The sequence below is a fragment of the Pseudorasbora parva genome, chromosome 22, assembly GCF_024679245.1.
Source record: "Pseudorasbora parva isolate DD20220531a chromosome 22, ASM2467924v1, whole genome shotgun sequence".
Lineage (NCBI taxonomy): Eukaryota > Metazoa > Chordata > Actinopteri > Cypriniformes > Gobionidae > Pseudorasbora > Pseudorasbora parva.
Window position 1 is genome coordinate 27,721,251 of NC_090193.1, and position 26,035 is coordinate 27,747,285.

The 26,035-nt window shown below is 37.4% G+C and overlaps 1 protein-coding gene across 1 annotated transcript in view; it reads right to left on the reverse strand.

Annotated features, from left to right (window-relative positions):
- eif4g3a (eukaryotic translation initiation factor 4 gamma, 3a) overlaps positions 1–26,035 on the reverse strand; it is a 66,047-nt gene that overhangs the window by 14,557 nt on the left and 25,455 nt on the right. Inside the window, exons 7-20 of the mRNA XM_067432161.1 lie at positions 17,161–17,337; positions 16,251–16,362; positions 15,915–16,021; positions 14,539–14,721; positions 12,064–12,163; positions 11,244–11,957; positions 11,075–11,160; positions 9,989–10,223; positions 9,517–9,641; positions 7,435–7,560; positions 5,139–5,288; positions 3,115–3,312; positions 2,845–2,991; positions 2,080–2,316 (exon numbers count right to left, since the gene is read on the reverse strand). Of these exons, the coding sequence (XP_067288262.1) occupies positions 2,080–2,316; positions 2,845–2,991; positions 3,115–3,312; positions 5,139–5,288; positions 7,435–7,560; positions 9,517–9,641; positions 9,989–10,223; positions 11,075–11,160; positions 11,244–11,957; positions 12,064–12,163; positions 14,539–14,721; positions 15,915–16,021; positions 16,251–16,362; positions 17,161–17,337 (2,697 nt within the window). The remainder of the gene's footprint in view (positions 1–2,079; positions 2,317–2,844; positions 2,992–3,114; positions 3,313–5,138; positions 5,289–7,434; positions 7,561–9,516; positions 9,642–9,988; positions 10,224–11,074; positions 11,161–11,243; positions 11,958–12,063; positions 12,164–14,538; positions 14,722–15,914; positions 16,022–16,250; positions 16,363–17,160; positions 17,338–26,035) is intronic.

A 26,035-nucleotide genomic window follows, 5' to 3' on the forward strand; every position in this document is an offset into this window, starting at 1 on the left:
CAATTTTGTTATACATGTCTAAGGTTTGAAATTAACCTTTTGCAAATATCTACAAGCTATATTGTGGATATTTTGTTCTTGAAATTATTTAGATGGTTCTTGTGGCACCATGTGAGTCAATCTAAATACTAGTAATAATCATGAAAAGGTGTGGGGTCAGTAAATTATTTTTTTTAAAGAAATTAATGTTATTCAGCAATGATGCATTTAATTGATCAAAAAAAAGAGACTTTTTACATTGTTACAAATATTAGAGCTGCACCGGTTGAATAGACATATGTTGGAACCAGACATTTTGCTCCAAATACACAATCCGCAACCAGACTTTTTTCCCCATTTTGGACGACCTCTGTTCCAGATTTGCACTAAAACTGCATTGCAATAATTTTCCAAAATGTTATATTACAAATCCTATAAACAGGATGTTAACATCTGATCCCCCCCGTTCACTGAATTCAGACGCAAAGAGAAGACGAGAGCACAGAAAATACTGTAAAAAAAACAAACACAAAAGCCTGTAACAAATAAACAAGAATCCGGCTTGAATTTAAGTCTATAGGTTCAAGGGTAGAAAATGGATAAAAGGCTTAAATGTGCGATTTCCACATGTGGGTGGCCATGAAACATCCCTTTACGCTGATTGGTCAACCAAACTTCAACCCGTGCCACTGTCAGTTTTTCCACAGTTTCGTGGAACAGAATAATAGTTGTTCACTGCTATAGTTGGATGAATTCTTTAAGGATTTATTACCAATAATCTCACTCTCAAACAACCGGACTAAGGAATGTTTTGACACAAACCGCACTGGGCAGGGCATAGAAAGGGCTTTCTTCTTTGATTGACAACCTATGTGCCAGAGAAATATTAGCTGATTATTTAAAAGCACTTTTTTTTTCATCAAATGAACCTTCTGTATAATGCCTATTAAAGTAGTGTTTATATAGCCTGACATCGTCATACTTAATTGTAGTCATAATATGAGTCTGATACTGCTCCATTGGGCTGTAATTATGGGGCGTTTCAACCGAACCAGGAAAGACCTCAATTGGATAGACCTACAACCAATCAGAGCAACGGAGCGACACATAACTAGCTGTCAAATGGCAAAATAACTCAACTGCACTATGTTGCCAAGTCTGCGGACTTCCTGCAGGTTGTTTTCAGAGAGAGGATTTGCATTTCATTCAGTCTGTGTGCTATTTTTGTTTTATGTAGCATAATGTCACAAAGCTTGAAAACTATCTAAATCAAAAACAACTGCTCATGCTACATGTGTGTAGCATCTTTGGATTGTGATTAAAATTAGGTAATAGAGTTAATAAACAAAAACAATGGTTTAAAAAACAACAATCAGTATCAGAATTCGCCCATTTGCTTGTTTAAAAAATAAATAATATGTGGTAATCATAATCAGCCATGAAAAACCATGATCTGTGCACCCCTAACAAATATATTCTACTATATTCTTAATCATATTAAAGCTGTTTTGGTAGGCAAAATAATATCTTTCATAAACATTAAAATATTTTAGCAGCCCCAAACATTTGTGTTTTGTGTTATGTTTGGCACATGGAGGTCTGGACAAACTCTGGAGAATCCTAGATAAACTGCTACATTTCCAAAGTCGGTACAAGATGGTCAAAAAACGTGATGGATGTTTTCTTTAGTGAATGGCTTGCATGTCTAATTTGAATTACTTGAGTACATTAGCAAGGGTTTTGTCACTTTTACAATCCAACTTTTACTGTATTATGACAGTAATACAATCCCATATAAATCAGCCAAATGTCACATCAAAAACTATTTTTACTCGTATTTGGTGCCTGACACTGACATTAATTTTGGACCCCACTGATCAATTAGATAGTACTGTTTTGTGTAAGAAGGCAGTTATTGACCGGTTTGAAAAGTGAGATGATGTTTTACAGTGGTTCTAGTCTCCATTATCAACATATTCAACCTTGGATGTACCTAGAGCCTTTCCGATTTCCCTTTCGTTGGGATTTTCACCAACGATCTTGCGAAATTCAAATCAATACGGCTCCAGCATGTATAAAACAAACTGTTGGGCGAGTTACCTTGGCTTTCTCGAAGTCAAGGTCTTTGCCGATGGTGGTGAGGAGTCTGCAGAGACACTCCAAGCTCTCGTCATCATGGTTTTTTAGTAGCTTTACCACACAGTCATGCATGATGGGCTCTGTCAGCATCTTGAGCTTGAACAGCTCACCGATGAATTTGATATTTCCTGTGGAGCGACGCCGGGCCTTGTCCTTCGCCTCCTCGAGCTCCTCTTGCATTCTTTCCCTTTCTGAGGGCTATGAGAGAAAGAGAGTTTCATGTAAATCGCATACTGCTTTTAATACTGTTTTTGAAAGAATAGTGCACCAAAAAATGAATTAATGCCATTTACTCCCCCTCATGTTGTTTCAAACCTGTATGACTTTCTTTTTTCGGAAGAAACCGAAAGAAGAAATTATTTCGAAGGAAACCGAAAGAAGAAATGATGAAGAATGTACTAGCAGCACTGTTATTGTTAACTTAAACTAAAGTTAAAACTAAAAATAGTTTTCTGTAGCTGAAATAAAGCTGAAATAACATAAAATAAAATATAAATAGTATACACTAATGAAATAATTATTACCCAATAAAATATGTAATTAGACACTCCTTACCACAAAATAAAATGGGGTAATATGAGGGTGAGTAAATGACATTTGACTTGTTTGGGTGAAATTCCCACTAAATTATTCCTGTTAAATATATTTCATTCGACTTTTTGTCTGCAATGCCCAAGAAAAGCAAGTCTATATATTAAGTCTTTCTAATAATTATTGAATAATTACTGATGTGGCAGAGTCCAGCTCCTTTTGTTTTTTCTCAAGTACGACGTCGTCAACTTTGTCCCTCTCAAATTCCTTCTGACAGCGGTTCAATAGCAGCTTCCGGAAGTTTACCGTTGTATTAGGTTTGTCTGCTGTGGGCACTTTTAGCTACAATCAGATCCGAAGAGGAAGAAACGTCCATGACATATTGAATCAAAGAATGTGAGGTAAAATAATAGACATGGAAATTTTGCAAGGTGCAAAATGAACTCCAAAGTGCATAGAACATACCGTGGCCAGGCAGCGACACATGTTGGCGTAGGCCACAGAGAAGCTGGGCTCATCGATGGCCTTCTCAAACACAAGGTCAATGACTCCTTTAAGCCTTTCTTCTGTGTTGATTGTGAGATCTGTTACTTGCTTCATCAGCTGATTGAACATCTGGGGTGTGAGCTTGTTCAAAATGCTACGAACTTTACGGAACAACTCCTGTAGTGCCAGAAAACAGATTCCCAACACATAGCAGTTAACAGTGTTCAAAGCAAGGCAAGGCAAGTTTATTTATATAGCACATTTCATACACAGTGGCAATTCAAAGCGCTTTACATAGAAATGAATTAAAATAGGGATAAAAAATGCATAAGAAAAAGAATACAATGTAAAGAGAATTAAAAATAATAAAATGATGATAACCAAAGATGCATAGATAAGGTGCATAATAATTACGTATCAGTATTTAAGTGAATATCATTTATAATCTTTATGAGCGCTGTCTCTGTGCTGTGATGCGGTCGGAAACCAGATTTAAAATTGTCAAAGAATCCGTTTGAGTTTAAGAATTTGTTCAGTTGATTGAAAACAACTTTTTCAATGATTTTGCCAATGAAGGGGAGATTTGAGATTGGTCTGTAGTTGCTCAGTATGGAGTTATCCAGATTTCTCTTTTTCAGAAGAGGCTTAACTATTGCAGTTTTAAGGGAGTTTGGAAAAGTCCCATAGAGAAGTGAGGAGTTCACCACTTCTAGGAGATCTGCTTCCAAACAGTTAAACACACTTTTGAAAAAAGAAGTGGGGAGTGTGTCTAGGGCACAGGTTGATGTTTTAAGGTGCTGTACTGTGTCCTCTAAAATTTTACCGTCAATTGTTTCGAAATCAGACATAGTAATTTTCTGAGGTTTTGGTCTGATCTGTCTGACCCCAGAGCAACTCAAGGATGTGCTGATTGCCTTTCTGATATTTTTGATTTTCTGTAAGAAGAAGGAAGCAAACTCGCTGCATTTGCTGTCTGAGAGCATTTCTCTGGGAATGTGACTCGGGGGGGTTTGTTAGTCTGTGTACAGTAGCAAAAAGAGTGCTTGTGTTGTTAATGTTTCTGTTTATAGTATTTGAAAAGAAGGTCTGTCTAGCTTTGCCTAGTTCAACATTGAAAGCATTAAGGCTGTCTTTATAGATGTTATAATGGACTACAAGTTTTGTCTTCCGCCACTTTCGTTCATATTTTCTGCATTGTCTTTTCATTATTTGAACTGCTGTTGAGTTTCTCCATGGTGCCTTTTGTTTGCAACTCTTTTTCCTGACTTTCAGAGGAGCAATATCATCAATTACACTCTTAACTTTTGAGTTAAAGGAGTCAACGAGAAAATCAACAGAGTCTGCAGATATGCTTGGTGTTAGAGATAAAGCCTTCATAAACAGCACATTAGTGGTCTTATTTAAGCATCTCCTTTTTACAGAGACAGATCTAGCTTCAAAAGCAGGAGAGATTGATGTGTCAAAGAAAATACAGAAATGATCAGACAGTGCCACATCCTTAATAACAATCGATGAAATGATTAGACCCTTACTGATAAGTAAATCTAGAGTGTGTCCACGATTGTGTGTGGGTCCATTTACATGCTGTGTCAAATCAAAAGTGTAAAGAACAGTCATGAGCTCTTTTGTTGTACTGGATTCAGCATTGTCTATGTGAATGTTAAAATCCCCAGCAATAGCAAAACAGTCAAACTCGGAGGAAATTATTGATAACAGTTCTGTAAATTCCTTAATAAAGACTGGAGAGTACTTTGGAGGCCTGGAAACAATGATAAGCAGGATGCGTGGAGCACCTTTTAACACAATGCCCAGATATTCTAGAGACAAATATTCACTTGCTTACATTGAAAAGCAACAAAACATCCTTTCTTTCTAAACAGACAAAAAAGGACTCAGCATCCACATGCGACACCCATCTAATTCAAACTCATGTCTTGAGTGCTTCTTTTACTGTGAAAGTTTAGACTCATGTATAATAGTTATAAAAGTACAGGAATTCCCACCTGGGTTCTCAGGGCCTCTGGGTCATCTGGGATGCTCTCTCTCTTCATCCCAGGTTTCCAGGCGTTCTCAGACTTCTTGAGCTGAACGTCATCATTAACGGAAAGGTTCATGATGATCTTGCGTGGAGGGGGACGTCGCACATGTATAAGCTTCGGATAAAGTGTTGTAGATAGAAAAAAAGTGTTGTGCAGATAGAAAATAAATGTTTAGAAGTGTGTTAGTTAGACAATTCACATAATATATTTTTCAAATTAAGCATATTTTAATGTATAATGTAATTAATTAGGGGTGTAACAATACACTCGATATAAATCACAATACTGAACTCACGATACGATATGCATCGCAATATTTTAAGCCAAAATAAATTTTTTAATTTTTTTTTATTTTTTTTTTATTATTATTAAAATATTATGTATTATTAGCAGGACCCACAAATATTTCCCCATTCCATTATTATACATTATATTCAACATTACATATAATCGTTTATGTAGTAATGTCACTGAAACTCAGAAAACATTCACTTTTCCCCCCATTACTCGCGCTATCAATGCAGCATTCTCTCCCCGTGCTCACAAGTCTCATTAATGCACTATACAGCTATTAAAAAAATTAAGAAGCCACTTAACATTGAGAAATCCATGTTAAGTGGTCTCAATTTTTTCAGAGCTGTACATATAAGAATAAACCATCTAAATGCTTTGAATAATCATACTACTAAATCTAAATGTGACCTGGTGATTTAAATTATGTATGTGCTTCAGATTATCAATACAACCAATCACAGTTCTAATCGCAAGAAAGCATGTCAAAATGACCACTGCAAATGCTCATCCAAAAAATGTAATTCTGCATTTATTCTCATGTTGTATTCACACATCACACAATCATTTTGGACATCCGTGTTTACTACAGTGTTTGTGTCGTTGTAAATCTGTTCATCATATAAAGCCATCGCGTCTCTTCAGAAGACTTGTATTTGGATTAGACCACTCGATTAGTTCTTTTTACGATGCCTTTATGACATTTTTGAGAATATTGGACTTTAAAGGGAGGGACAGAATTTAGGGTTTTATAAAGAATATCTTCATTTGTGTTTGTAAGTTAAACTAAAAACCGTGAGTCCACGATGACAGAATTAAATTGTTTGGGTGAATTATCCTTTATGAATACAGCAAGTTGAGCCTTGGATTAACAAATCATTTTGTTTACATCAAATACATATCGTTGCAGTTTTCTATCGCGATATATCGATTAACTAGCCTGACAAGCCAGACCCACATCAAGATGTTTGGTCTGGAAACTCACCATAGACGGGGCTCAATCCGAGGGGCGGGATAAACGGTTGTCTTTCAAACTCCCTCTGCACGCGATAGGATAGCGCTACACCAACCAGAGCAACGAAGGTGAAACAGAGCTCGTTGATAGATTAAACATTCGCCGTATCCGGTCGGCTAAACTCCGAACACATCTTCCCTTTTTAAGAATGACTTCAGTGCTGTTCTTTTCTCAGAGAAAAGCTTAACTCCAAGTCTTCCAGGATCGCGGTCAAAGCTGATTCGAAAGACCGCCGCCGTTCACCAGTTTCTGTGTTTACTAGAAGCACGCAAACGCAACTCGGCCGTCGTCATTATGGCCCCGCCCGCCGACTCTATACACGATGTGATTGGCCCGTCCAGAGTGAGAGGAATACAGCTCAAAAGGGTATTGAGAGTTCCTAGACGACACTTGCAGGCAGATTAAATTTGCTGCCGCTAGGGTGCGTCTAGATTTCTAGGCTATCGATTAACAATATATTGTTGCACCCCTATAATTAGAGTTTATTTGTATCTCACATTCTCATTGTGATTTTCATTAGCTTTTATTTAGAGCAATACTTTATTGTATACAGTATAATAATATTATTATTTTTTTAATCAACATAAAAGGCATTAATAATACTACCCTGATATATAATTTATATTTGGTAATGTTTGATTATATTTTTAATAATTTCAATTTTATTTTAAACTGTAGTTTTCTGCATTAATGCAGTAATGATAATTTGGGATGGACTTCATTGTTATGGAAATGTCATAACAGCCATAAAAATACCAGTAGGTTAAATGTACTAAAATTCAATTAATTAACTCTTTCTTTTGATTTTGGGGTGACATGACCCAGATATTATTTTCCGGATGTTTCTTGACATGGATAGATTCATCAACCAAATTGCTATAAGTTTTCACAAACTGCATGTTTGAAGGGTGTGATTGAGCTAATAAAGCATAAAGCATATTAGATATAACTCACTGGGGAACCACGCCCTCCTGGCATCTGCCTGCTGAAGTCCGCAAAAGCAGGAGTGAAATCCTGGGGAGCGCCTCTGGAAATCAACCTGGGGTCCACAGACCTTAGAGGCAGCTTGTTTTGGTTAATCTGAAACAGAAGACGTCATTTCCATGAGTTATCCAGCAGGGGGAGCAGAGAAAATCCAAGCTGTTACATGAATGAAACCCCAGAGCTCCCTCCCCTCCTGCATATGCTGATCTTGGACGAGCTGTACCTATCAGTATCTTTGTCACAATCAGTATGAGAGAAACTGGTTTGAGATCAGTCTTTCCTTGCCCTACAGCATTGATGGGCAAACACTATTTGCCATGGAGACCAGCTCCATTTGTTATTTATATATCAACAACATGTTCAACGATTTATGCTCCAGTCATTTTGTGATGAAGGGAACAAGAACAGCCAGAAACAGATGTGAGCGAGTACACATGCAGGGTCGAATCTAGGAACTGAAATAGGAAACTGAAAGTACAGAGTGTATGTTCAGAACAACAGAAACAAGTGTTGTCAGAAACAGCAACTGAGAACGTATATACAAATGAAAAGCTTGCTGTAAACCCTCTCATGTCAACAGATTAGGTTAAAGTTTAAGACTATGCATCAAACAGGGGAAGGGCATTTATTTTCTATCGTCTTTAGGCTAAACGATGCCTACTGCCAAGTATGACATAACCGTAATGCAATTTTAATGGAAACAGGACGTCTAGGGAGTTTCATGGCTGAAGAGTGCAGCTCAGCTGAAGTTTAGAAGTCGGAGGAACATACTTGTATTACAGTACTTTTCACGTTTTAAGCACCATGAGAGGAAAATGTTATGTCTGTATTTGCATTTGTATTTTTTTAGGAAGTAGACAGAGAATGTGCATTTAAAATGATTAGGATCACAATGTTAAATTGAGTATTCAGGGGAGTCACATTGCGAAACCTGGGTTAAGATTCTTATCTGCATATTCCCAAGGTTAATATCACTGATCGGACATTGGACAAGCGAGCAGTTTTTCAACTGCTTGATAATTTGCGGAGAGTGTTCAAGTTAAAAACAAATCATATTTGGTTATGTATATTTAATAAGGCGAAAATGGTAAAGTTCATGATTGGTTGTCTTTTGCAGAACAACTTGCTATAACATACAAGCATAACATTGTTTCACATGCACTGCTTTTCAAAAGTTTGGGGTCAGCAATATTTTTTTATGTTTTTTAAAGTAGTCTCTTATGCTCACCAAGGCTGCATTCATGTAATCAAACATACAGTTAAAAGTATAATATAGTAAAATCAAACAATACATGTTATTACAATTTAAAATAACTGTACTTGAATATAAAGGCCTTCTGAAACGAATCGATGGGTTTGTGTAAGAAAAATATCTACGGTTAAACCTTAAAGTACAAATATCTATTTTCCGCCAGACTACCTTTCATATTCAAATTTAACGGCTTCATGTAACGCCTAATAACGCTTATGCTACATCCGATCGCATACAACATGTATATTTTCAAAAGTTAAATACGGGAGGTGGTCTGGCAAAAGCTAGATATTTTACTTTATAGTGTGTTGAATATGGATATTTTTCTTACACAAATGCATCGATTCACTTCAGAAAACTTTTATTAAACCCCTGGAACCATGTGGATTACTTTTATAATGGATTGATGCACTTTTTTGGACAAATTTTGTGCTGCCATTAACTGCCATTATAAAGCTTGGATTAGCCAGGAATTTTTTTTAATATAACTCTGATTGTATTCGTCTGAAAGAAGAATGTCATATACGTCTAGGATGGTTTAAGGGTAAGTAAATCATGGGTTAATTAAAATTTTTAGGTGAACTATGCCTTCAACTAAGGGTTAAAAAAAGAGGTGTGAAAAGCCTTGAAAGTGCTGATAAGCTTCCAACGTTATACTATTATTTATCAAATGCATAAAAACAGTTTTTGCCTTTAAAAAATCCAAGAAGTAATCGACAGTCAAATTCCAGAAAGAAAATATGGACTTCAATACTTTTGACAATGTACATAAGAACAATAACCAAAAAAAAAAAAACAACCTTGTCCAGCACCACATCACTGATTTGAGGCAGTCCCTCTGGCTTCTGCACACAGGCTGGCATGAACTGAAAGCCCAACAGGAAGTCCCGGTCATACTGTCTCTTTCCATTAGATTGCACAAGGCCTGATGTGGAAAAAGCACAGCAATAATATAGGTCAAATATGTTAACAAGATTTTAATAAGAATAATAAATTGGAAGCATCACCAAAAAATCCATAAAATTGTACGGTGCTTTCTGGTGACACAAACCACAAAAAAAGACAAGAAAAGAAAAAAGGTTTTATTGCTAGTCAAAATTTGACTAGCAATAAAAAGCCTGTGCTGTAAAACACTACGGACTATTTAATAAACAGTCCTTCGATATGTTGATATGCCAACCATGTGACCGACAATGAATGCTAGAAAACTGCTAATTACCTACACTAAAAATCAGACCAAATAATAAAGACAGTTCCTGTGCAAAGTCTCACCTTCCTGCATGAGTGGAGTGGGGGAACACATGGACCCTCTGCTGTCCCCCAGCGTAACACCACTGTCAGTGCTCTCCGTCTCCACCCCATTCCTGAATGGCTCTGTTTCAGTGTCACCGTTCTCTTCTGAGAGATTCTCCTGGTGCTCAGGCACTGTAAAGGGGCTGCTGTAGGTCCCTAAGGTTAGCTGTGAGACCATCTCATCTTCAGCAGAGCTCTCCTTTGAGATCTCCTCCTGATGTGGAGCAAAGAAAATCAGTATTACACAAGGGCCGGGAGGCGTTATGTGAGATAAATGAATATATAATGGTTTGTGTTATGATAATGTCATTAGTCTGTCTTGCGCTATGTGCTGTGGTTCTGCCAATTTTCCAATATCCCTTTTCTACAGACAGGCTATTATAACTAACAACAAAACTTGTTACTGAAATAACTTGATACTGAAATAAAAACTAAATAAACAAATAGAAAAAAATTAAATGATTAAAGTAAAGTAAACTAAATTGAATACATATTTAAATTTAATTTAATACAAAGGTTTAATTCGTTTTGGATTTATTTTCATTACTAATTAAAATAAAAAAATATTTTATAATTTTTTTTATGAAATTCCAAAACAAAACAATCCACAAATTCATTCTAGTATATTTTTCCCCAGATACTGCATGTTATTTTTATTTCAGTATGAAATTTCATTTTGATTTAGTTAAGGACAATAAAGGGCATTCACACCATGAATGATAACTACAAAGATAACTATATTAGCATCTATTCCAGTGGTGGTGATATTGTTCTGATTATTAAAAGCGTGTGCTGCAGTTACTTTATGTCACCTGACACTTTAAATGATTGAGCACTTAAAGCAGGATGCATTCTGATTGGCTGTCGATGTTTTTATCGCTCATCAACTGGAAAACAAAACACTTCTGAAAATCATTCCAACAATATCTGTTATCGTTGTAGTTGTGGTGTGGACATTGGTATTATTTTATATTTAGAAAGATTTTTAGAATTCTATCTTTATCTTTATAGTTATCGTCTTTGGTGTAAACAGTCCTTGACACTAATGCACACACTCTCGCTCACCTCATTCTCCTTCGGCAGTGTTTCCACCATCAGAACTTCTTCATTTGGTTTCTTCCAAGACTTTGGTACAGCAGTAACAGCTTGGGCTATCACAAAAAGGACACACAATTGATAATTGTTCATTGAACATTTTATTTTGCCTGATATTCACACAAATAAGCACACATACCTGATGGTATGAACTTTTTAGAATTATTCTGAGTTTGTGATTCTGAAGCGTCCTGAGCTTTCGGTTGGACATCGTCAGAGGTTTTGTTTTGCTCTGGTGCCTCAAGGACAACTGACTGCACTAGTGGTGCCAAACCAGGTGGTGGTGCAAGGACAGAAGCGGTACTAGAAGTGCTTGAAGAGGCCTGTGCGGTTGGGATCAAAGACACATGTGCAGCTAGAGAAGGGAGGTGCTTTGCCTGGAGCTCCTCCAAGGCCACTGTAACCTCCTGACCGGATTCCTCCGTGGATGATGTACCCTGGGTTGGCAAGTGAACCTCACAGGACAATGATATCTTTAGGGCTTCTTGGACCTTAGGCTCTTCATAGCTTGATAATGGAGTTTGAGACTCTGCAAGGCCATTTACAACTTTGAGGGAGAGTGAGGGTGAAGCAGACAATCTGGGAGAAGTTACAGGAAGAGATTCCTCGCCACAGATGACCTGATGCGTCTGAGCCTTAGTGGTTGTAGGAGCAATAAATTCTGGTTCTCCCGCAGCAGTGGGTTTAATGCAGCCACTTGAAGGATGGGAGGGAACATCGGAAGCCACCTCTGGAGAAGAAGAGGCTAATAACGGAAGACTTGGGGCTTCTCTTTTCTCTAAAGAGGACTCTGCAGGCCTAGGCCCAGGAGAAACAGGCTTTATGGGACCAGACTCTATTTTTGGCCTGTCATCTATAATGTCAAGAGCAAAAAAAGGGTCAAAATATGAATAAAATGAAATAAAATTCATTTAAGGGACAAATCATATCACAAAGGGTGGTGGAGTGTAGAGTTATACCTAAGCTGGGTTTGCCATCCATGTATGCAGGACTCTCTGAGAGTCTCTGAGGTGGGTTGACATACGTTACTTGTTCTGGGGTCTGACAGTTGCTTGGCTGCTTTGGGGGGAAAGAGAGAGAAAGAACAATGCAGACACATCAGTCAACCATATTACAGTTCAGCGGAGCTAGACCTTGTACTATTGGTAAAACTTCTAGTCTAACGTCCAACTTATTCTTACCCAGAATCACCCACTTAAGACATATTGGGCCAGATTTAATAAACAGGGCAAATTAGAGCACAAGTGAATTCCCCAAAAGCGCAGAGGGCAATGGAAAGTTTTGCGTGTGATCTACTGACGATGTGCAAATCAAAGAACACAGACGCTAGAGATTCGATTTTTTATTAAGTTAGGAGCTATAAATATGATTGTTTGAGATACAATGAAAGCAGATTAATAAGAACAAGTCAATGAATATGTGCAGCTCTGAAAGCACGAGCTTTCAAATTCATGTACACTTATTAAAATTACTCATTAACAGTTTGTTACTCTACTTGTTACACTTAGCTTTGAGGGAAAAAAAAGTTAATGGTAGCTAAAGGCTACATTACAGAGATATCAAGTATATAAAGTTCCATTAAACATTGTACACATTACAATGACGGTGATGCATGCGTGTTCATGCTGGTTGCTTCATTAGTAACTGTATCTCTTCAGCAAACTGACACTCAAACTGCTGCACATTTCAGCGTTGCATCCTGAAGCTCAACACACAGTTGTCTTCATAAAAAAATAGTGAGACTAATTATACCAGTGCTGATGCCGCTCTCTCTCCCATGCGGTCTTTTTGAAATTAGCTGAAAATGAAAGTAAAAGAGTGACGTACATTCATTGCGTTTTACTGTGAAAAGTGAGTTCTGTGTCTATTAAAATTAATGAATTGTCTCTCATTCACCTGCGACCCACCCGCAATTTTTGGAGTGTTATTTTTTACTACTTGACCCGCGGATATAACTGCAATCTGCACATCACTAACAGACAGCAGGATCATTTCCGTAATGACCAATGCAATGATCTACCAAAGAGCAGCTCAAATTAGCATTTTAGAGATGGATATTAGATTTCAGCTAGAGATTACGCTATTTTTTTGCCATTAATTAATGGCGCAAAGACCAGTAAATTGACTAGGGCAAACTTTAGTTAATCACCTTGCATGATAATAAATCCAATAAATGTTGCTTTTTAAGCACTAATTTAGTGTCTTTAGTAAATCCTGACAGTCGTTTTTTTAACACCAAAAGAGAGTTTACGCTTGCACAAACTGTTAATAAATCTGGCCCATAAAGTGCTCAACAGCATCTTTTTATATAAGGCATGGGTAGATAATGGATTCATGGATAATGATAATTTCCTTGCATGATGACACCATGTTTTTTAAACATGTATCTTTGTAACATTATGCTTTTTGGGGCATGTGATTTGGTAAAGCTTGGACTTATGGTATTATGGTAATGGTAATAATAATCTCATGTTTTTTTTTAACATACGATGGTAATACCATGTTTTTGGGCATGGTAAGCTTGTGCATTTTTAGGCAGGTACAATGGATTACCATGTTTTTTGACATAAACCAGCATAGTACCCTTGGATTCTTCAAAGCACATTTTTTGCACAATTGCTTTATAAATTAAATGAACTCATTTAATAATTGATGATCTTTACAATGGAACAGAATCAACACTGAACGTACAGTTATCAGTGTAAAGCTGCTTTGAAAAAATCTGGATTGTATAAAGGTGACTTGACATGACATATGGTAATCATTTTGTGCCATGGTACATGTCAAATCTAGCTGAAATTATCTGTGAACCGCCACAGTACTTTTTTGTAAAGTTCATAGAGTGGTTATGATCAAGAAGGAGTGGAATGTGGCAGCCATTGCTATTCCCACAAGCAAAACATTTAACTGCTTATTAGCACACTTAATCAGATCTTTTTTATTTTGTATTGTCCACAGACCAAAATATACATAAACATATAATGGTGCAGCTAACAGCCTAATGCATTCAGTGTGTTCATAGGGATTAGATTGGGGGCAGACTGTGTGAGCTGGAACTAATCCATGCACACCCTATGTGCCAGAGAGAGGTAGAGACAGATAGAGAGAGAGAGTAGTGGGTGGCTGTACATGTCTGGAAAATAGCATTAGACAGGTGAGCTTAAAACAGCTGAGCCAAGGACCCAATAGACATGAGTAGTGAGAGCTTAAAGCGGTGCTAATTATTAAAGACGTGTTAAATACTCACATGACGCAGGAACTTTCCACTGAAGTAAATAATTATTTCAAGTGTAAATAACTGAGAATGAAAAAATTCTGGCACCTGATAACTCACTTTCCTATTAAAATCACATGTCATTTTAACCTTTACTACACCTACCCCTGTTTGAAGTGATGCCCGATTCTGGAGTCAAAGTACAATGTGTATTTCTTGCCTGTGGAGGGGTGGGCGTAGAGGACAGCTGTCCTGTGGGAGGGGTTGGTGTCGAAGAGGGCCGCCCTGCAGGTGGGGTTAAGATGGAGACTGGGTGCCCAGCAGGAGGAGTAGGATTCCGGCTTCCAAACATGATTTCCTCCGTGATGTCCTTTCCACCCTGATTGGGGTCTCGAATCCGGATCTGGGAGGACAATGGTGCAAAACAACAAATAATAAATAAATAAAGACATTTATAATGTCCTGAAAAAAGGCATCCCAGTCTCTACAAAATATTAAGCAGCAAAAATGTTTTACATTGCGATACTAATAAGAAAAGTTTCATCATAATACTAGAATGACTGGAGGATCATGTGACACTGAAGACTGGAGTAATGGCTGCTAGAAATTCAGCTTTGCAATCATTGGAATCAGTTTTTTTTTTGTATTAAGTTTAAAATATTTTTTTCATCTATTAAAATAGAAAACAGTTATTTTAAATTGTAATATGTTTAAATATTACTTTTTTCCTGTCTTAATTACTAACCCAGACTTTTAAATGGTAGTGTAAATAAAATAAAATATAATTAACATATCATAATATAATATCAATTTAAAATGTGTTCAAATACTTGTAATTTCTTTCTTTGTTTTTATTTATTCTATTACCAACTTTACTTGAATAATACATTTACTTAAATAAATGTGTTTTAATTTTATCATATAATATTTATATAAGTATATAATGTAAATTACAATCCTATGTTCAATCGCACATTCATTTTCGTTTTGATTTAGTTTAGAGCTGAAATATATTGAGCTGAGTTCAATTAATGTTTCATAAATTTGTGAATTCAAAATCAATCTTTGAAAAATGCTTAGGAATGACCTGACATCTTTAATTGACTTGATGGTACGTATCTAATCTTTCAAAAAGGCATCAAACTCAAAGATTTTCCAGATCCCATCATTAAAATCCCAAGACTAAAGTTTGCATAAGGATGGGTGAAATTTCTAACAGGCGTAATTCTCACTTTGGCTTTGGATAAAACACCTTGGCTATGCCAACCTCCCAGCATGCAACAAAACCATATGTCAGGAGTTGCACAGCACACAAATCGACTTAATTCCTGGACCAATTCAATACTTTTTCTTCATCTTGAATTCTGGAAATGTAATAGACTAGCATGACATAATTACACAAAAAGCCAAGGCCAATATCAGGGTAAAACTAAGACTGGATGAATATCCCTTTTTAACAGCATTTTTGCATTTAATCTGGGTCTGCCAGCCAGGGCCAAAGGGATTAAGTCCAAGCCTTATCAGTCTTAAATGAATTGAAAAATAAGTGGATCCCTTGGAGTTCCTAAAACGAGGTGGAATGTTTCAGGTACTCACTGGTTTCTTTTCACGCTTGGCTGGTGGAGGTGGCAGTTGTGCAGGCACTATGATGGGCGGAGAGGGAGGGAACACTGTCTGGCCGGCGTAATATGGTGGCCCGGCAGCTGTTGTTGGAAAAGAGAGGGAAGGAAGGAAAAAAGTGAGTCATGTCGCTGTGTGTGCAGCTTTTACATGAAATCTAAACAGCCTCGGAGTGAATCGCTTTGTGGAAACAGGGTCATTTCTCAGCTAATCAGACACACACTGAAACTACCTGGAGCTAATATGAACCAGCTGGGTGTGACGCAAACGCACTCACACTGAAGTGTGCGCTACGGAGAGGTCTGTACTTGCCATAAGGAGTCGGGTATTCCCCAGGGCCGGGTCCTGGGTAGAAGGTTCCAGACCCTGGTGGCTGGATGGCATATTGCTGCGGGTGTCCCACGTACGGTGCACTATGACGATACTGAAAGAAGAGGTGGAAAATATAATTTGTGTATAAAAGAAAAAATAAATTAAATTCCAAAAAAGTTGGGACACTGTAGAAATAGTGACTAAAAAGGAATGCCATAATTTTCAAATCTCATAAACTTATATTTTATTCACAATAGAATATAGATAACATATCAAATGTTGAAAGTGAGACATTTTGAAATGTCATGCCAAATATTGGCCATGAAATGTAATTTCTTTCCTTAAAATTATAATTTTTTCAGTTTAAATATTTGATATGTCATCTATGTTGTATTCTAAATAAAATATTGAAATGTGACACTTCCACATCATTGCATTCTGTTTTTATTCACAATTTTCATTTTTTTTTTATTAAATAAGTATTATTTAAACATTCATTAAATATGATTATATTAAATGTGTTAATAGGTTTTTATATACAAACATAATCCTTAAATGTTATCTATACATAGAAGATAAATAGCCTTAAAACCAATTTAAAGGATATTTATAAACAATTAACATTTGCATTTGTAATATAAATATATCTACTGAATATGTTAAATTCATATGTTGAATATGTAAAATGTGTTAATATATTAAGTGAACTTGTTTAATAAATTTGTTTGTATATCAGCATTTTAAATGTTTACATACAAACAAATTCCTTAAATATGGGGTTAGGGTTAATGGATTAATACAAATTTTTTTTTTGGGGGTTTTCATCACAGTTTGAACCCTGAAAATATTGTGTATACAATCCATATTTGGCGATATCTATTTCTCAGTAATAGAACTACTGACTCTTTACCTGGGGAATGTAGTATTGGTGTGTCTGGGTAGGAAAGGGCATGTGCGTCATGGTCATCATGATTGGCTGGTTGGGGGAATAAACTGTAGCCGTGGGGGTCTGTGAGCCCGGCCGAATGGAGGGGTTGTTGGTAGGGAGGGCGGGCCGTGCTGTCTGCATCTGAGTCCTGTGAAGGAACTGTTGAGGAAGTCAAAGAAATTAGGAGTTAAAGAGGGGGGTCTAATGCCATTTCATGCATTTCGACTTATTTACACTGTTAAAGAGTTGGATTCTCATGCGAAACATCGACAAAATTTCAGGAACGTTTTTTTTCCGAGTGTGGCCCTGTATGACATCATAAAGGGTGGAATTCCTTGTATGGGCACTTTCTTCCTGATGAGCGTGTTCACACATCAACCAGAGAGAGAGCAACAGCACGCAAATCAACAAGCTTCGTTCGGTTTACGCGAGCCGTCGGCAGTGTGCGTTTTTGGTTGTTAGGGAAAGATAACCTCGTTCAGCTTCCCAAATAACCCAGCGTTAAATTAACAATGAAGTAGCAATGGAGTTCTGCATGTGTGTTTGTTTGTTCCCGATCATGAGTTGAAACCGCTAGCGGTGAGTGAAACTGCATCAAATGTCTCTGTTTTGTTGTCAATTGGTGTGTAGGTGCATATAATGTAAACAACACAAATATATGATGATTCGAAAGTTATCCAGGAATGTATTGATGCCAGATATATCCATATCTATGATGTATTATTGTGTGTTTATGTGCATGTGTGTCTGTGTGTGTGCTTGTGATTCTTTAGCCCCGCCTACTGCGTGCGTCCACCAAGAGCTTGGCTGTTTTCGGAAAGAATCGGTACAGCGTATTTGTCTTTTATAAATATGATAAAACTAAAGGATCTTTGGAGATATGAAGGATGCAATACTTCTCTATAGGTACTCAAGATTAACATGAGATTGACAGAAACTATGTGTGTTATGTACCCTTTAAGCAGAAACAGAGAAAGAAGAGATACAAGTCAGTGTTGACACAAGACAGTTCACCTCAGGACATCCTGTTGTGTTTCTGTCAGGCAGTTTATGAAAATCAGGAGGCATCTGAATTTGCAGTTAATTGACAATATGACATTCAGACACTGGAAGAGGAGCAATCACAAAGGCTTGATGAATTATATCAATTCTGCTCATCGAAGAGACACAAAGAAACATAAATGCACACATACACACACACAGCAGCCTGGAGAAATGAGCAGTATTCTCATTCTCCGCTGTAGTGGGGTGATGGCACAGCTCTGGCACAACGGTTTATTCATCAGGAGAATACTGCATGCCTGCTGGAGGAGCCGTCCCCTCCCCCATCACTTCCTCCCCCGCTTTCCCTCTTTCTCTCTCCCGCTCACTCCGCACAGCAAATATTACCTCAGCAAACCCAGTCAGTGGGCGCCAGCAACCAGGCAGCACTGGAGCGAGAGGTGACCTCTCTCCCCCTCTCTCTCTCTGCTTGATTCTACACACTCTATTTATGTACACGCCATATGCAATTCCCCTTATGGGATTGATAAAGTTTAAATATCTCTCTATATGTGTGGTTGATTACTAAAAAGGGGAACATTTTCTATTTTAAAGAAGAAAATGGAAGATTATGTTATATTTAAAATGTTGTCCTTTTAATAAACAGATACATCTGCAAAAATGTCTATTTCTTTGTCACACACAATCTCAAAAATCCATAAAACATTAAATATATTAAACTAGAAGGTTAAAAAAGGCCATGATCAGATGCTTATTCCAGGGCATGATGAATACCTTGAATAGATCTAATTTTTCTACATTTTAAGTAGTGCTCTTAAAGGGTTAGCTCACCAAAAAATGAAAATTCTGTCATTAATTACTCACCCTAATGTCGTTCGACACCAATAAGACCTCTGTTCATCTTCGGAACACAAATAAAGATATTTTTGTTGAAATCCGATGGCTCAGAAAGGCCTTCATTGACACCAATGTCATTTCCTCTCTCAAGACCCATAAAAGGCACTAAAGATGTCATTACAAAGCCCATCTTACTACAGTGGCTCTACAATCATTGTATGAAGCGACGAGAAGAGTTTTTGTTAGTAAAAAAACAAACAAAATAATGATTTACATAGTGATGGGCCGATTTCAAAGCAAAGTTTCGAACCGTTATGAATCAGTGCATCGATTTATGATTCGGATCCCCAATGTCACGTGATTTCAGTTTGACACAGCAGTTTGGCAGTACAACACAGGATCCGAATCATGAACCAATACGCTGATTACTCTTAACGGTTCGAAACTTTTTGAAATCTGCCCATCACTATACAAGTCGTTATTTAGTTTTTTTGCGCACAAAAACTATTCTCGTCGCTTCATAAAATGATTGTAGAGCCACTGTAATGAGATGGGCTTTGTAAAGACCACCACATCCTTGCCCATTTTCTGTTATCCGGGAGTGACACGTGATAATGCACCCTGTTACACTGCACACATTGTTCAGGAATAGTCTGAGCATCTGTTGGATGTGCTGGACCAACAAGTTTGATCCACTGCAGCTCCACCTTGCAACCTTCAGGACTTGAAGGATCTGCTGCTTACGTCTTGATGCTAGATACAACAGGACACCTTCAAGGGTCTTGTAGAGTTCATGCCTCGGTGGGCTGGCGCTGTTTTGGTAGCAGGGGAAGGACCAACAGCATATTAGGGATGTGGTCATAATGCTACACCACGTCCACACCAGACGTGAACGGTGCGAGACAACAAAAGCAGATAGAACTCATTATAACCCACTATTTCTGATGTACTTCAAGCTATTTGCAACTGTCGTTTCCAGTGTAGACATGGTGTTAGACAACATCTATCCTAACTCTACAGCTCAGGTACAGCCAAAAACATCTAACAACACGGCTCAGAATAAAACAGGCCTATCATTAAACAAGCCTCGGGGAGATTTCCCAAAGCCAAAAGTATGTGTAGAAACAAGAAGAATAAAACCAGCAGAAGCCCCAAGACGGTTGGCTGAAAAGTGATTTAACACCACAGAACTGATCCGCTAGTGCCTGAAAGCCGAGCAAAGATTATGCGTAAATGTCTGTGCTCACCATAGTGGTCCTGCAATAAACCTGCTGTTGAGTGTCATTGTGCTCTTTGGAGAGGACATTACCATTTATGTGGCTATCAAAAAGCTCAGGAAGAACCTGACAAGTTAAGTTAAGTACACAGAGAGTAAAAGACTATGTGCACTCACCCAAATTGGTTTTCACTATATACCCTATAAAATAGTGTGGTCAAGGGACTGGAGTGGCATGCTTTGGTAAAAATGGATAGATTACAGTACGTGAGAGATCATGTAATAGAGTGGCGTGTTGGGGCAACTCACAAGAGCTGAAAAGAAGCTTGACTCTAAAACAACTTCCTTAGAGGAACAGCTCTCTAATTAAATCTATGACAATGCACTCTGTTTGCATAAGGACATAGTAAAAGTACGGATTCAGCAAAAAAATAAGCAGAAAAGCCAAGTAAAGACACTGATGATGGCTGAACAAATGCTCAAAAAAGGACGCAAGATATAATCACATTATCCCAAAAGTTCATGAGAGGGACTGAACTTTACTAAGCTTAAATATCACAGCTACTAATCTCACCTTTAAAAGCACCACTAATCTGTGTTAAAGGGATAGATCGCCGAAAAATGAAAATTATTCCATAATTTACTCACCATCAAGCCAGCTTAGGTGTATATGACATTCTTCTTTCAGAGATATATTAAAAATGTCCTGGCTAATCCAAGCTTTATAATAAGCAGTGAATGGCAGCTCAAAATTTGAGGCCCACAAAAGGGCATCCATCCATTATAAAAGTAATCCATATGGCCTCTGGGGGGTTAATAACGGCCTTTTGAAGCGAACCGATGGGTTTGTGTTAGAAAAATATTCATATTTAAGACTTCATGACATAAAATATCTAGCTTCCGGTGGACCAACTTCCATATTCAATTTACGGAAAAAAATTGAGTGCCTCTTGCAGTTCAAAACACTTACGCTACATCCAACATCATCATTGCACTAGTTTTAAAGAGTTGAATTCGGAAGGCAGTCCTACTGGTAACTAGATATTTTACATTATATTATGTGTTAAATTTGGATATTTTTCTTACACAAACCCATCGATTCACTTCAGAAAGCCTTTTTGAGCCCCCCGGAGCTGTGTGGATTACTTTTATAATGGATGGATGCACTTCATTGGGCTTCAAATTATGCCATTATAATGCTTGGAAGAGCCAGGACATGTATTAATATAACTCTGACTGTATTTGTCTGAAAGAAGAATGTCATAGGATGGCATGAGGGTGAGTAAATCATGAGGTAATTACATTTTTTTGGTGAACTATCCCTTTAAGACCCGTTCACACCAAGGATGCACACTAAAGTGATGTAATGGTAAAGATGTATTTCTAAAAATCTTTCTAAATATAAAAGAATAACAGATTCCACACAAAAATTATAGTGATAATGGCACAAAGAAATGATACTGTGTTGGAATCACTTAAAAGTATACATTTAACATAAATATCAGTTTAAAGGACTTCAGCCACTTTTGGGTCAAAGGTGAAAACAAAGACCTGACACAGGAAACAAGAAAGAAAAGAATCATGAAGACCACCACCGGAGAACAAATATTGCTTGTGTGTGTGTAATGGGTGATTTCCTCTCACTGTGACTCATGTAGGCTAACAGGGGATCGAGCGCAGACCACTCTGTGTTAAACTATAGTCACAATGCTGTACAAGTGTATGTGGGAGAGTGTGTGTGGAAATGCCAGGGAGGGATGGAAGCGGAGACTTGGTCTCTGTGTTTGTAAAGGACAGAGATAAGAATGAGTGCATGTATCTGAATAGCAGAAACGGAGAGAAAGAGGGCATGAGTGACTGAAAGGAATAAGGGCATGAGAGATTGTGGATCTATGAAAGGGACAGAAATGTGTGTGAGAGAACATGAGGCACAAAGAGAGAGAAGGACATGAATGGGAAAAAAAATTATGTTTTTCTTCAACATTGTTATTTGCCCTTCTGGTTAAATGCTTGTTTATAATTTAGATGCATTTAATTGTCTCTGCACTTGTAACAATAAACCTTAATCTAATCAAAACATTTTTTATTTGTTTCTTGTGTATTTAAATAATATTAAATGCTCACCAAGGCGTTATTTATTTAAACAAATACAGTAAAACTAAAAATATTATAACAATTTAAATGACTGTTTTCTATTTTAAATTATTTTAAATTGTAATTTATTCCTGTGATGGAATTTTTTTTATTATTATTATTGTTATTATTATTACTATTATTATGTGTCATTGCCTAATCACTGATTAAATTTTAACACACACACGATCCATACGCCTATGGAATGTCCCCATATATTTGTTTTTGTGACATATGGGGACATTCCATAGGCTTAATAGTTTTTATACTGTACAAATCATATTTCCTATCCCCTTCCACTGCCCCTGCTCCTAAACCTACCCATCAAATGAAACATTCTGCATTTTTACTTTCTAATAAAATGAATCCTGTATGATTTATAAGCATTTTGAAAAATGGGGACATGGCCAATGTCCTCATATTTCACCCTCTCCTTGTAATACGTCATACCTATGTCATTATACACATTTGTGTCCTCAAATGTCAAAAAAACAAGCCCACACACACACACTCACACACTCACACACACTCATACACACTCATACACACTCATACAGAGATACAATTTTATTTCTAAATGAAAAATTAAATTTTAAAATTTCTGAAATATATAAAACACAATTATTGTTAATTTTACGTGAATAAGGTATTTGTTCTGAATAAATTAATATCAAAATATTTAAAAATTATTTTGCATTAAATATATTCTTCTTAAAATCACAATTGTATCCAAGATATAGAATCAATCATCATGCAGGCTACAGGACTTTGATGAGGCTCAGACATTTGTTCTTTCCCTCTATTCCTCTGACCAATATTCAACACCAGCCAACTATTCCACCCTCTGTGTATGTGTCTGTGTATGTGTGTGACACTCCCTCTCCACTCTCTCCTATTTCTGTTTGTTTTCTAATGGCCTGTAGGCATCAGTTTTAGCCAGTCTGCAGTGGAAGCGAGCTGGGACTTGCCGCAGCCACAGGGGAGAAATGAAACCTTAACTCAGCTCTTTTAACATCAGCACAGATGTCAAAGCTTCTTTCACTGCCGCACATTACACAGTCAAGCAGTGTTCTATAGGGTGAACAGACCGGTGTACATTGTTATGCTTTTTGCTCTTTTTCCCCTCCTCCAAATAAAAAAGTCCAAAGGTGCGGTCAGATTAGTGAAATTACAATATAGAGATGCATGAAGCAAAGCTCACACAGAAGTCACTTTCAAAATCAAGCAGCTTTCCATTAATGTGGCGAATCTATGAAAAGTTTGAACCCGTAGTGAAATCTGCGTAGGCCTACGGGAATCCTTCCTTCTCACGCAAAATTCACAAAAATTTGCTGAGCAACAGTAAATGAACCCACATCTCAGTTCACGTCAAAAATGTTGCCCAGTCATCATTCTACTTCTCTTAAAGGGGTGATGAATTGAGAAATCAACTTTCCCTTGAGCTTTTGATATATAAAAGGTCATGGTAAAATAAGATTATCCTGTGTGTTTCAGAGCTGAAAACTTCCTTGTTAGTCAAAGAAAAGCTTTTATAGACACCAGGCCCAGAAAACGATTGTGGGCTTCATCCTGACGTCGCCTAGTGGTGAAACACCGCCTCTACAGAATAATAAGCACGTGTAATTCAGTAGCCCCGCCCACCGACTCATCGGATCAAGCTAGCCAGCAGCAATAAACATGCTAAAGAAGATAGCAAGATATGCTTATGTGAGTGAAACGTCCTTTTTATATGTAATAGTAGTCCCGGGGCTATGTGTTTTCCAGACGGGCTACCAAAACGTATGCCTGTCGGCAGAAATAATATTTTCTTGATCTGGGCGCACAGACGCACGTGTTTGTGTGTGTTCATGCTTATATCCACAGATCGTGTGGGCCATGTAATACAGAAATAATATTCCAATCAACCGCATGTGGATGAGAAATAAGAGATGAGGATGAGAGAGACTCAAAACCAGTGTAGAAAATAGCCTATTTCTTATTAGTTATGATGTTTTTGAATTGTCTCTCTGTTTTTGAATCGTCTTTTTGGTAAAAAAAACACACGAATGTCATTAGTTGACCTCAGAAAACAGTATACATTTTTTAAAAGCCAGTTCATGACACCTTTAAAGGGTTACTTCAGCGATTTAGCATATGGCTTTGTATCAGTAGAAACCTGGGAGTATATTCCAATGACCGTGCTTCCCATCCTCATATCCCCATGAGACCAGAGATTAATGTATTTTATTTCTGGAAAAAAATCCTCAGATGAAGCAAATATCGTCATTTTGCATCATCGGAGGATTTATTGGCCAGAGGCTAAACACTACAGCCAGTAGAAGGATCTATTTCCTCATGTTATCAACCCGTCCATGGCGGATGGAATCGCACTCACAGCACTCAGCTTGGCCAGACTCGGCTTGTGCTAAAACTAGGGATGCACCGATCCGATACTCGAGATCGGTATCGGCTCCGATCCGCCATTATTTTTCGGATCAGGTATCGGACAGACAGGACCGATCCAAATTCGAAACTGCGCATAATACAAATTTGATACTGTGCGCATAATATTCTGTGCTATTGTTAAGCCCCAGTGCCCCACAAAAGGCACAGAAACATTACAAAGCATCATCAATGATTCATGCACTATATTATAAGTGTTTTGAAGCCATTCCATTGTTTAATGTGAGGTACAGATGAATATTTAATTCATTAAATTCAAGTTCACGTCAATGCTTCCCTCCGCTGCGCCTGTCAGTCACTTCCCATTCAGCTTTCAAACTGTGTCGCGTTCGGTTACGTCAGTCAACACGATTAAACTCTCTCCGAGATTATTTATTGTTTCTGTTATTATGCTTGATCTGTAGATAACGCTCTATGGTTTGGTTTCTCAAAAAATGACTATCTGCATCTGCATCTGTATTTAGTTGATTGTGTTTCACTTAAAAGAGTGATTTTCAATGCAACACACTAAGGTTTAGAAATTCTACATATAATTTTAAGGAAAATTGCATTAGTATCGGATCGGTTTAGTATCGGTATCGACAGATACTCAGAATGTTTAATATCGGATTGGTTCTGAAAAAATGGTATCGGTGCATCCCTAGCTAAAACTGATGCCTACAGGCATTCATGTAAACGGAGCAGTGCAGAGCAAAGTGAGTGCTTCAACTTTTCAAATTAATTCCTTTGGAAGTTCAGCTTCCAAAGGCATGAACTGAAAACACACCAGACTGAACACGCACTGCGAATGTATGCCGTGCCCATGCTTACCTCAGCTCTTGTGATGAATGTAATCTGACTCCTGCAGCATTTGGGCCATGACTCTTGTTCGGCTCACTCACATGTTATTGCACACACACGTTCATTTTTTAATTGTAATGTCTGTTCTCTAAGTGAACTGATTTTATGTAATCCAGTAGCTGTGGCTAGAGTGGCCCTTGTAGGGCAGCAAAGCAAGTGCATTTTAGGAGTTGTTGTCTTTCTTCTCCATGAGACAATATATATATTTTTTTTTTCAGTCTAGAAAGCACCAAATTCGAAAATAATTTCACATTTCTACTACATTAATGACCCATATTAAATACAAAGCTTAATGCTAAATCACTGAAGTAACCCTTTAAGATTTTATTTCCTGTGTTACACTACATAACATAGAAGTATGGAGGTTATGCGCAACAAACTTCCATA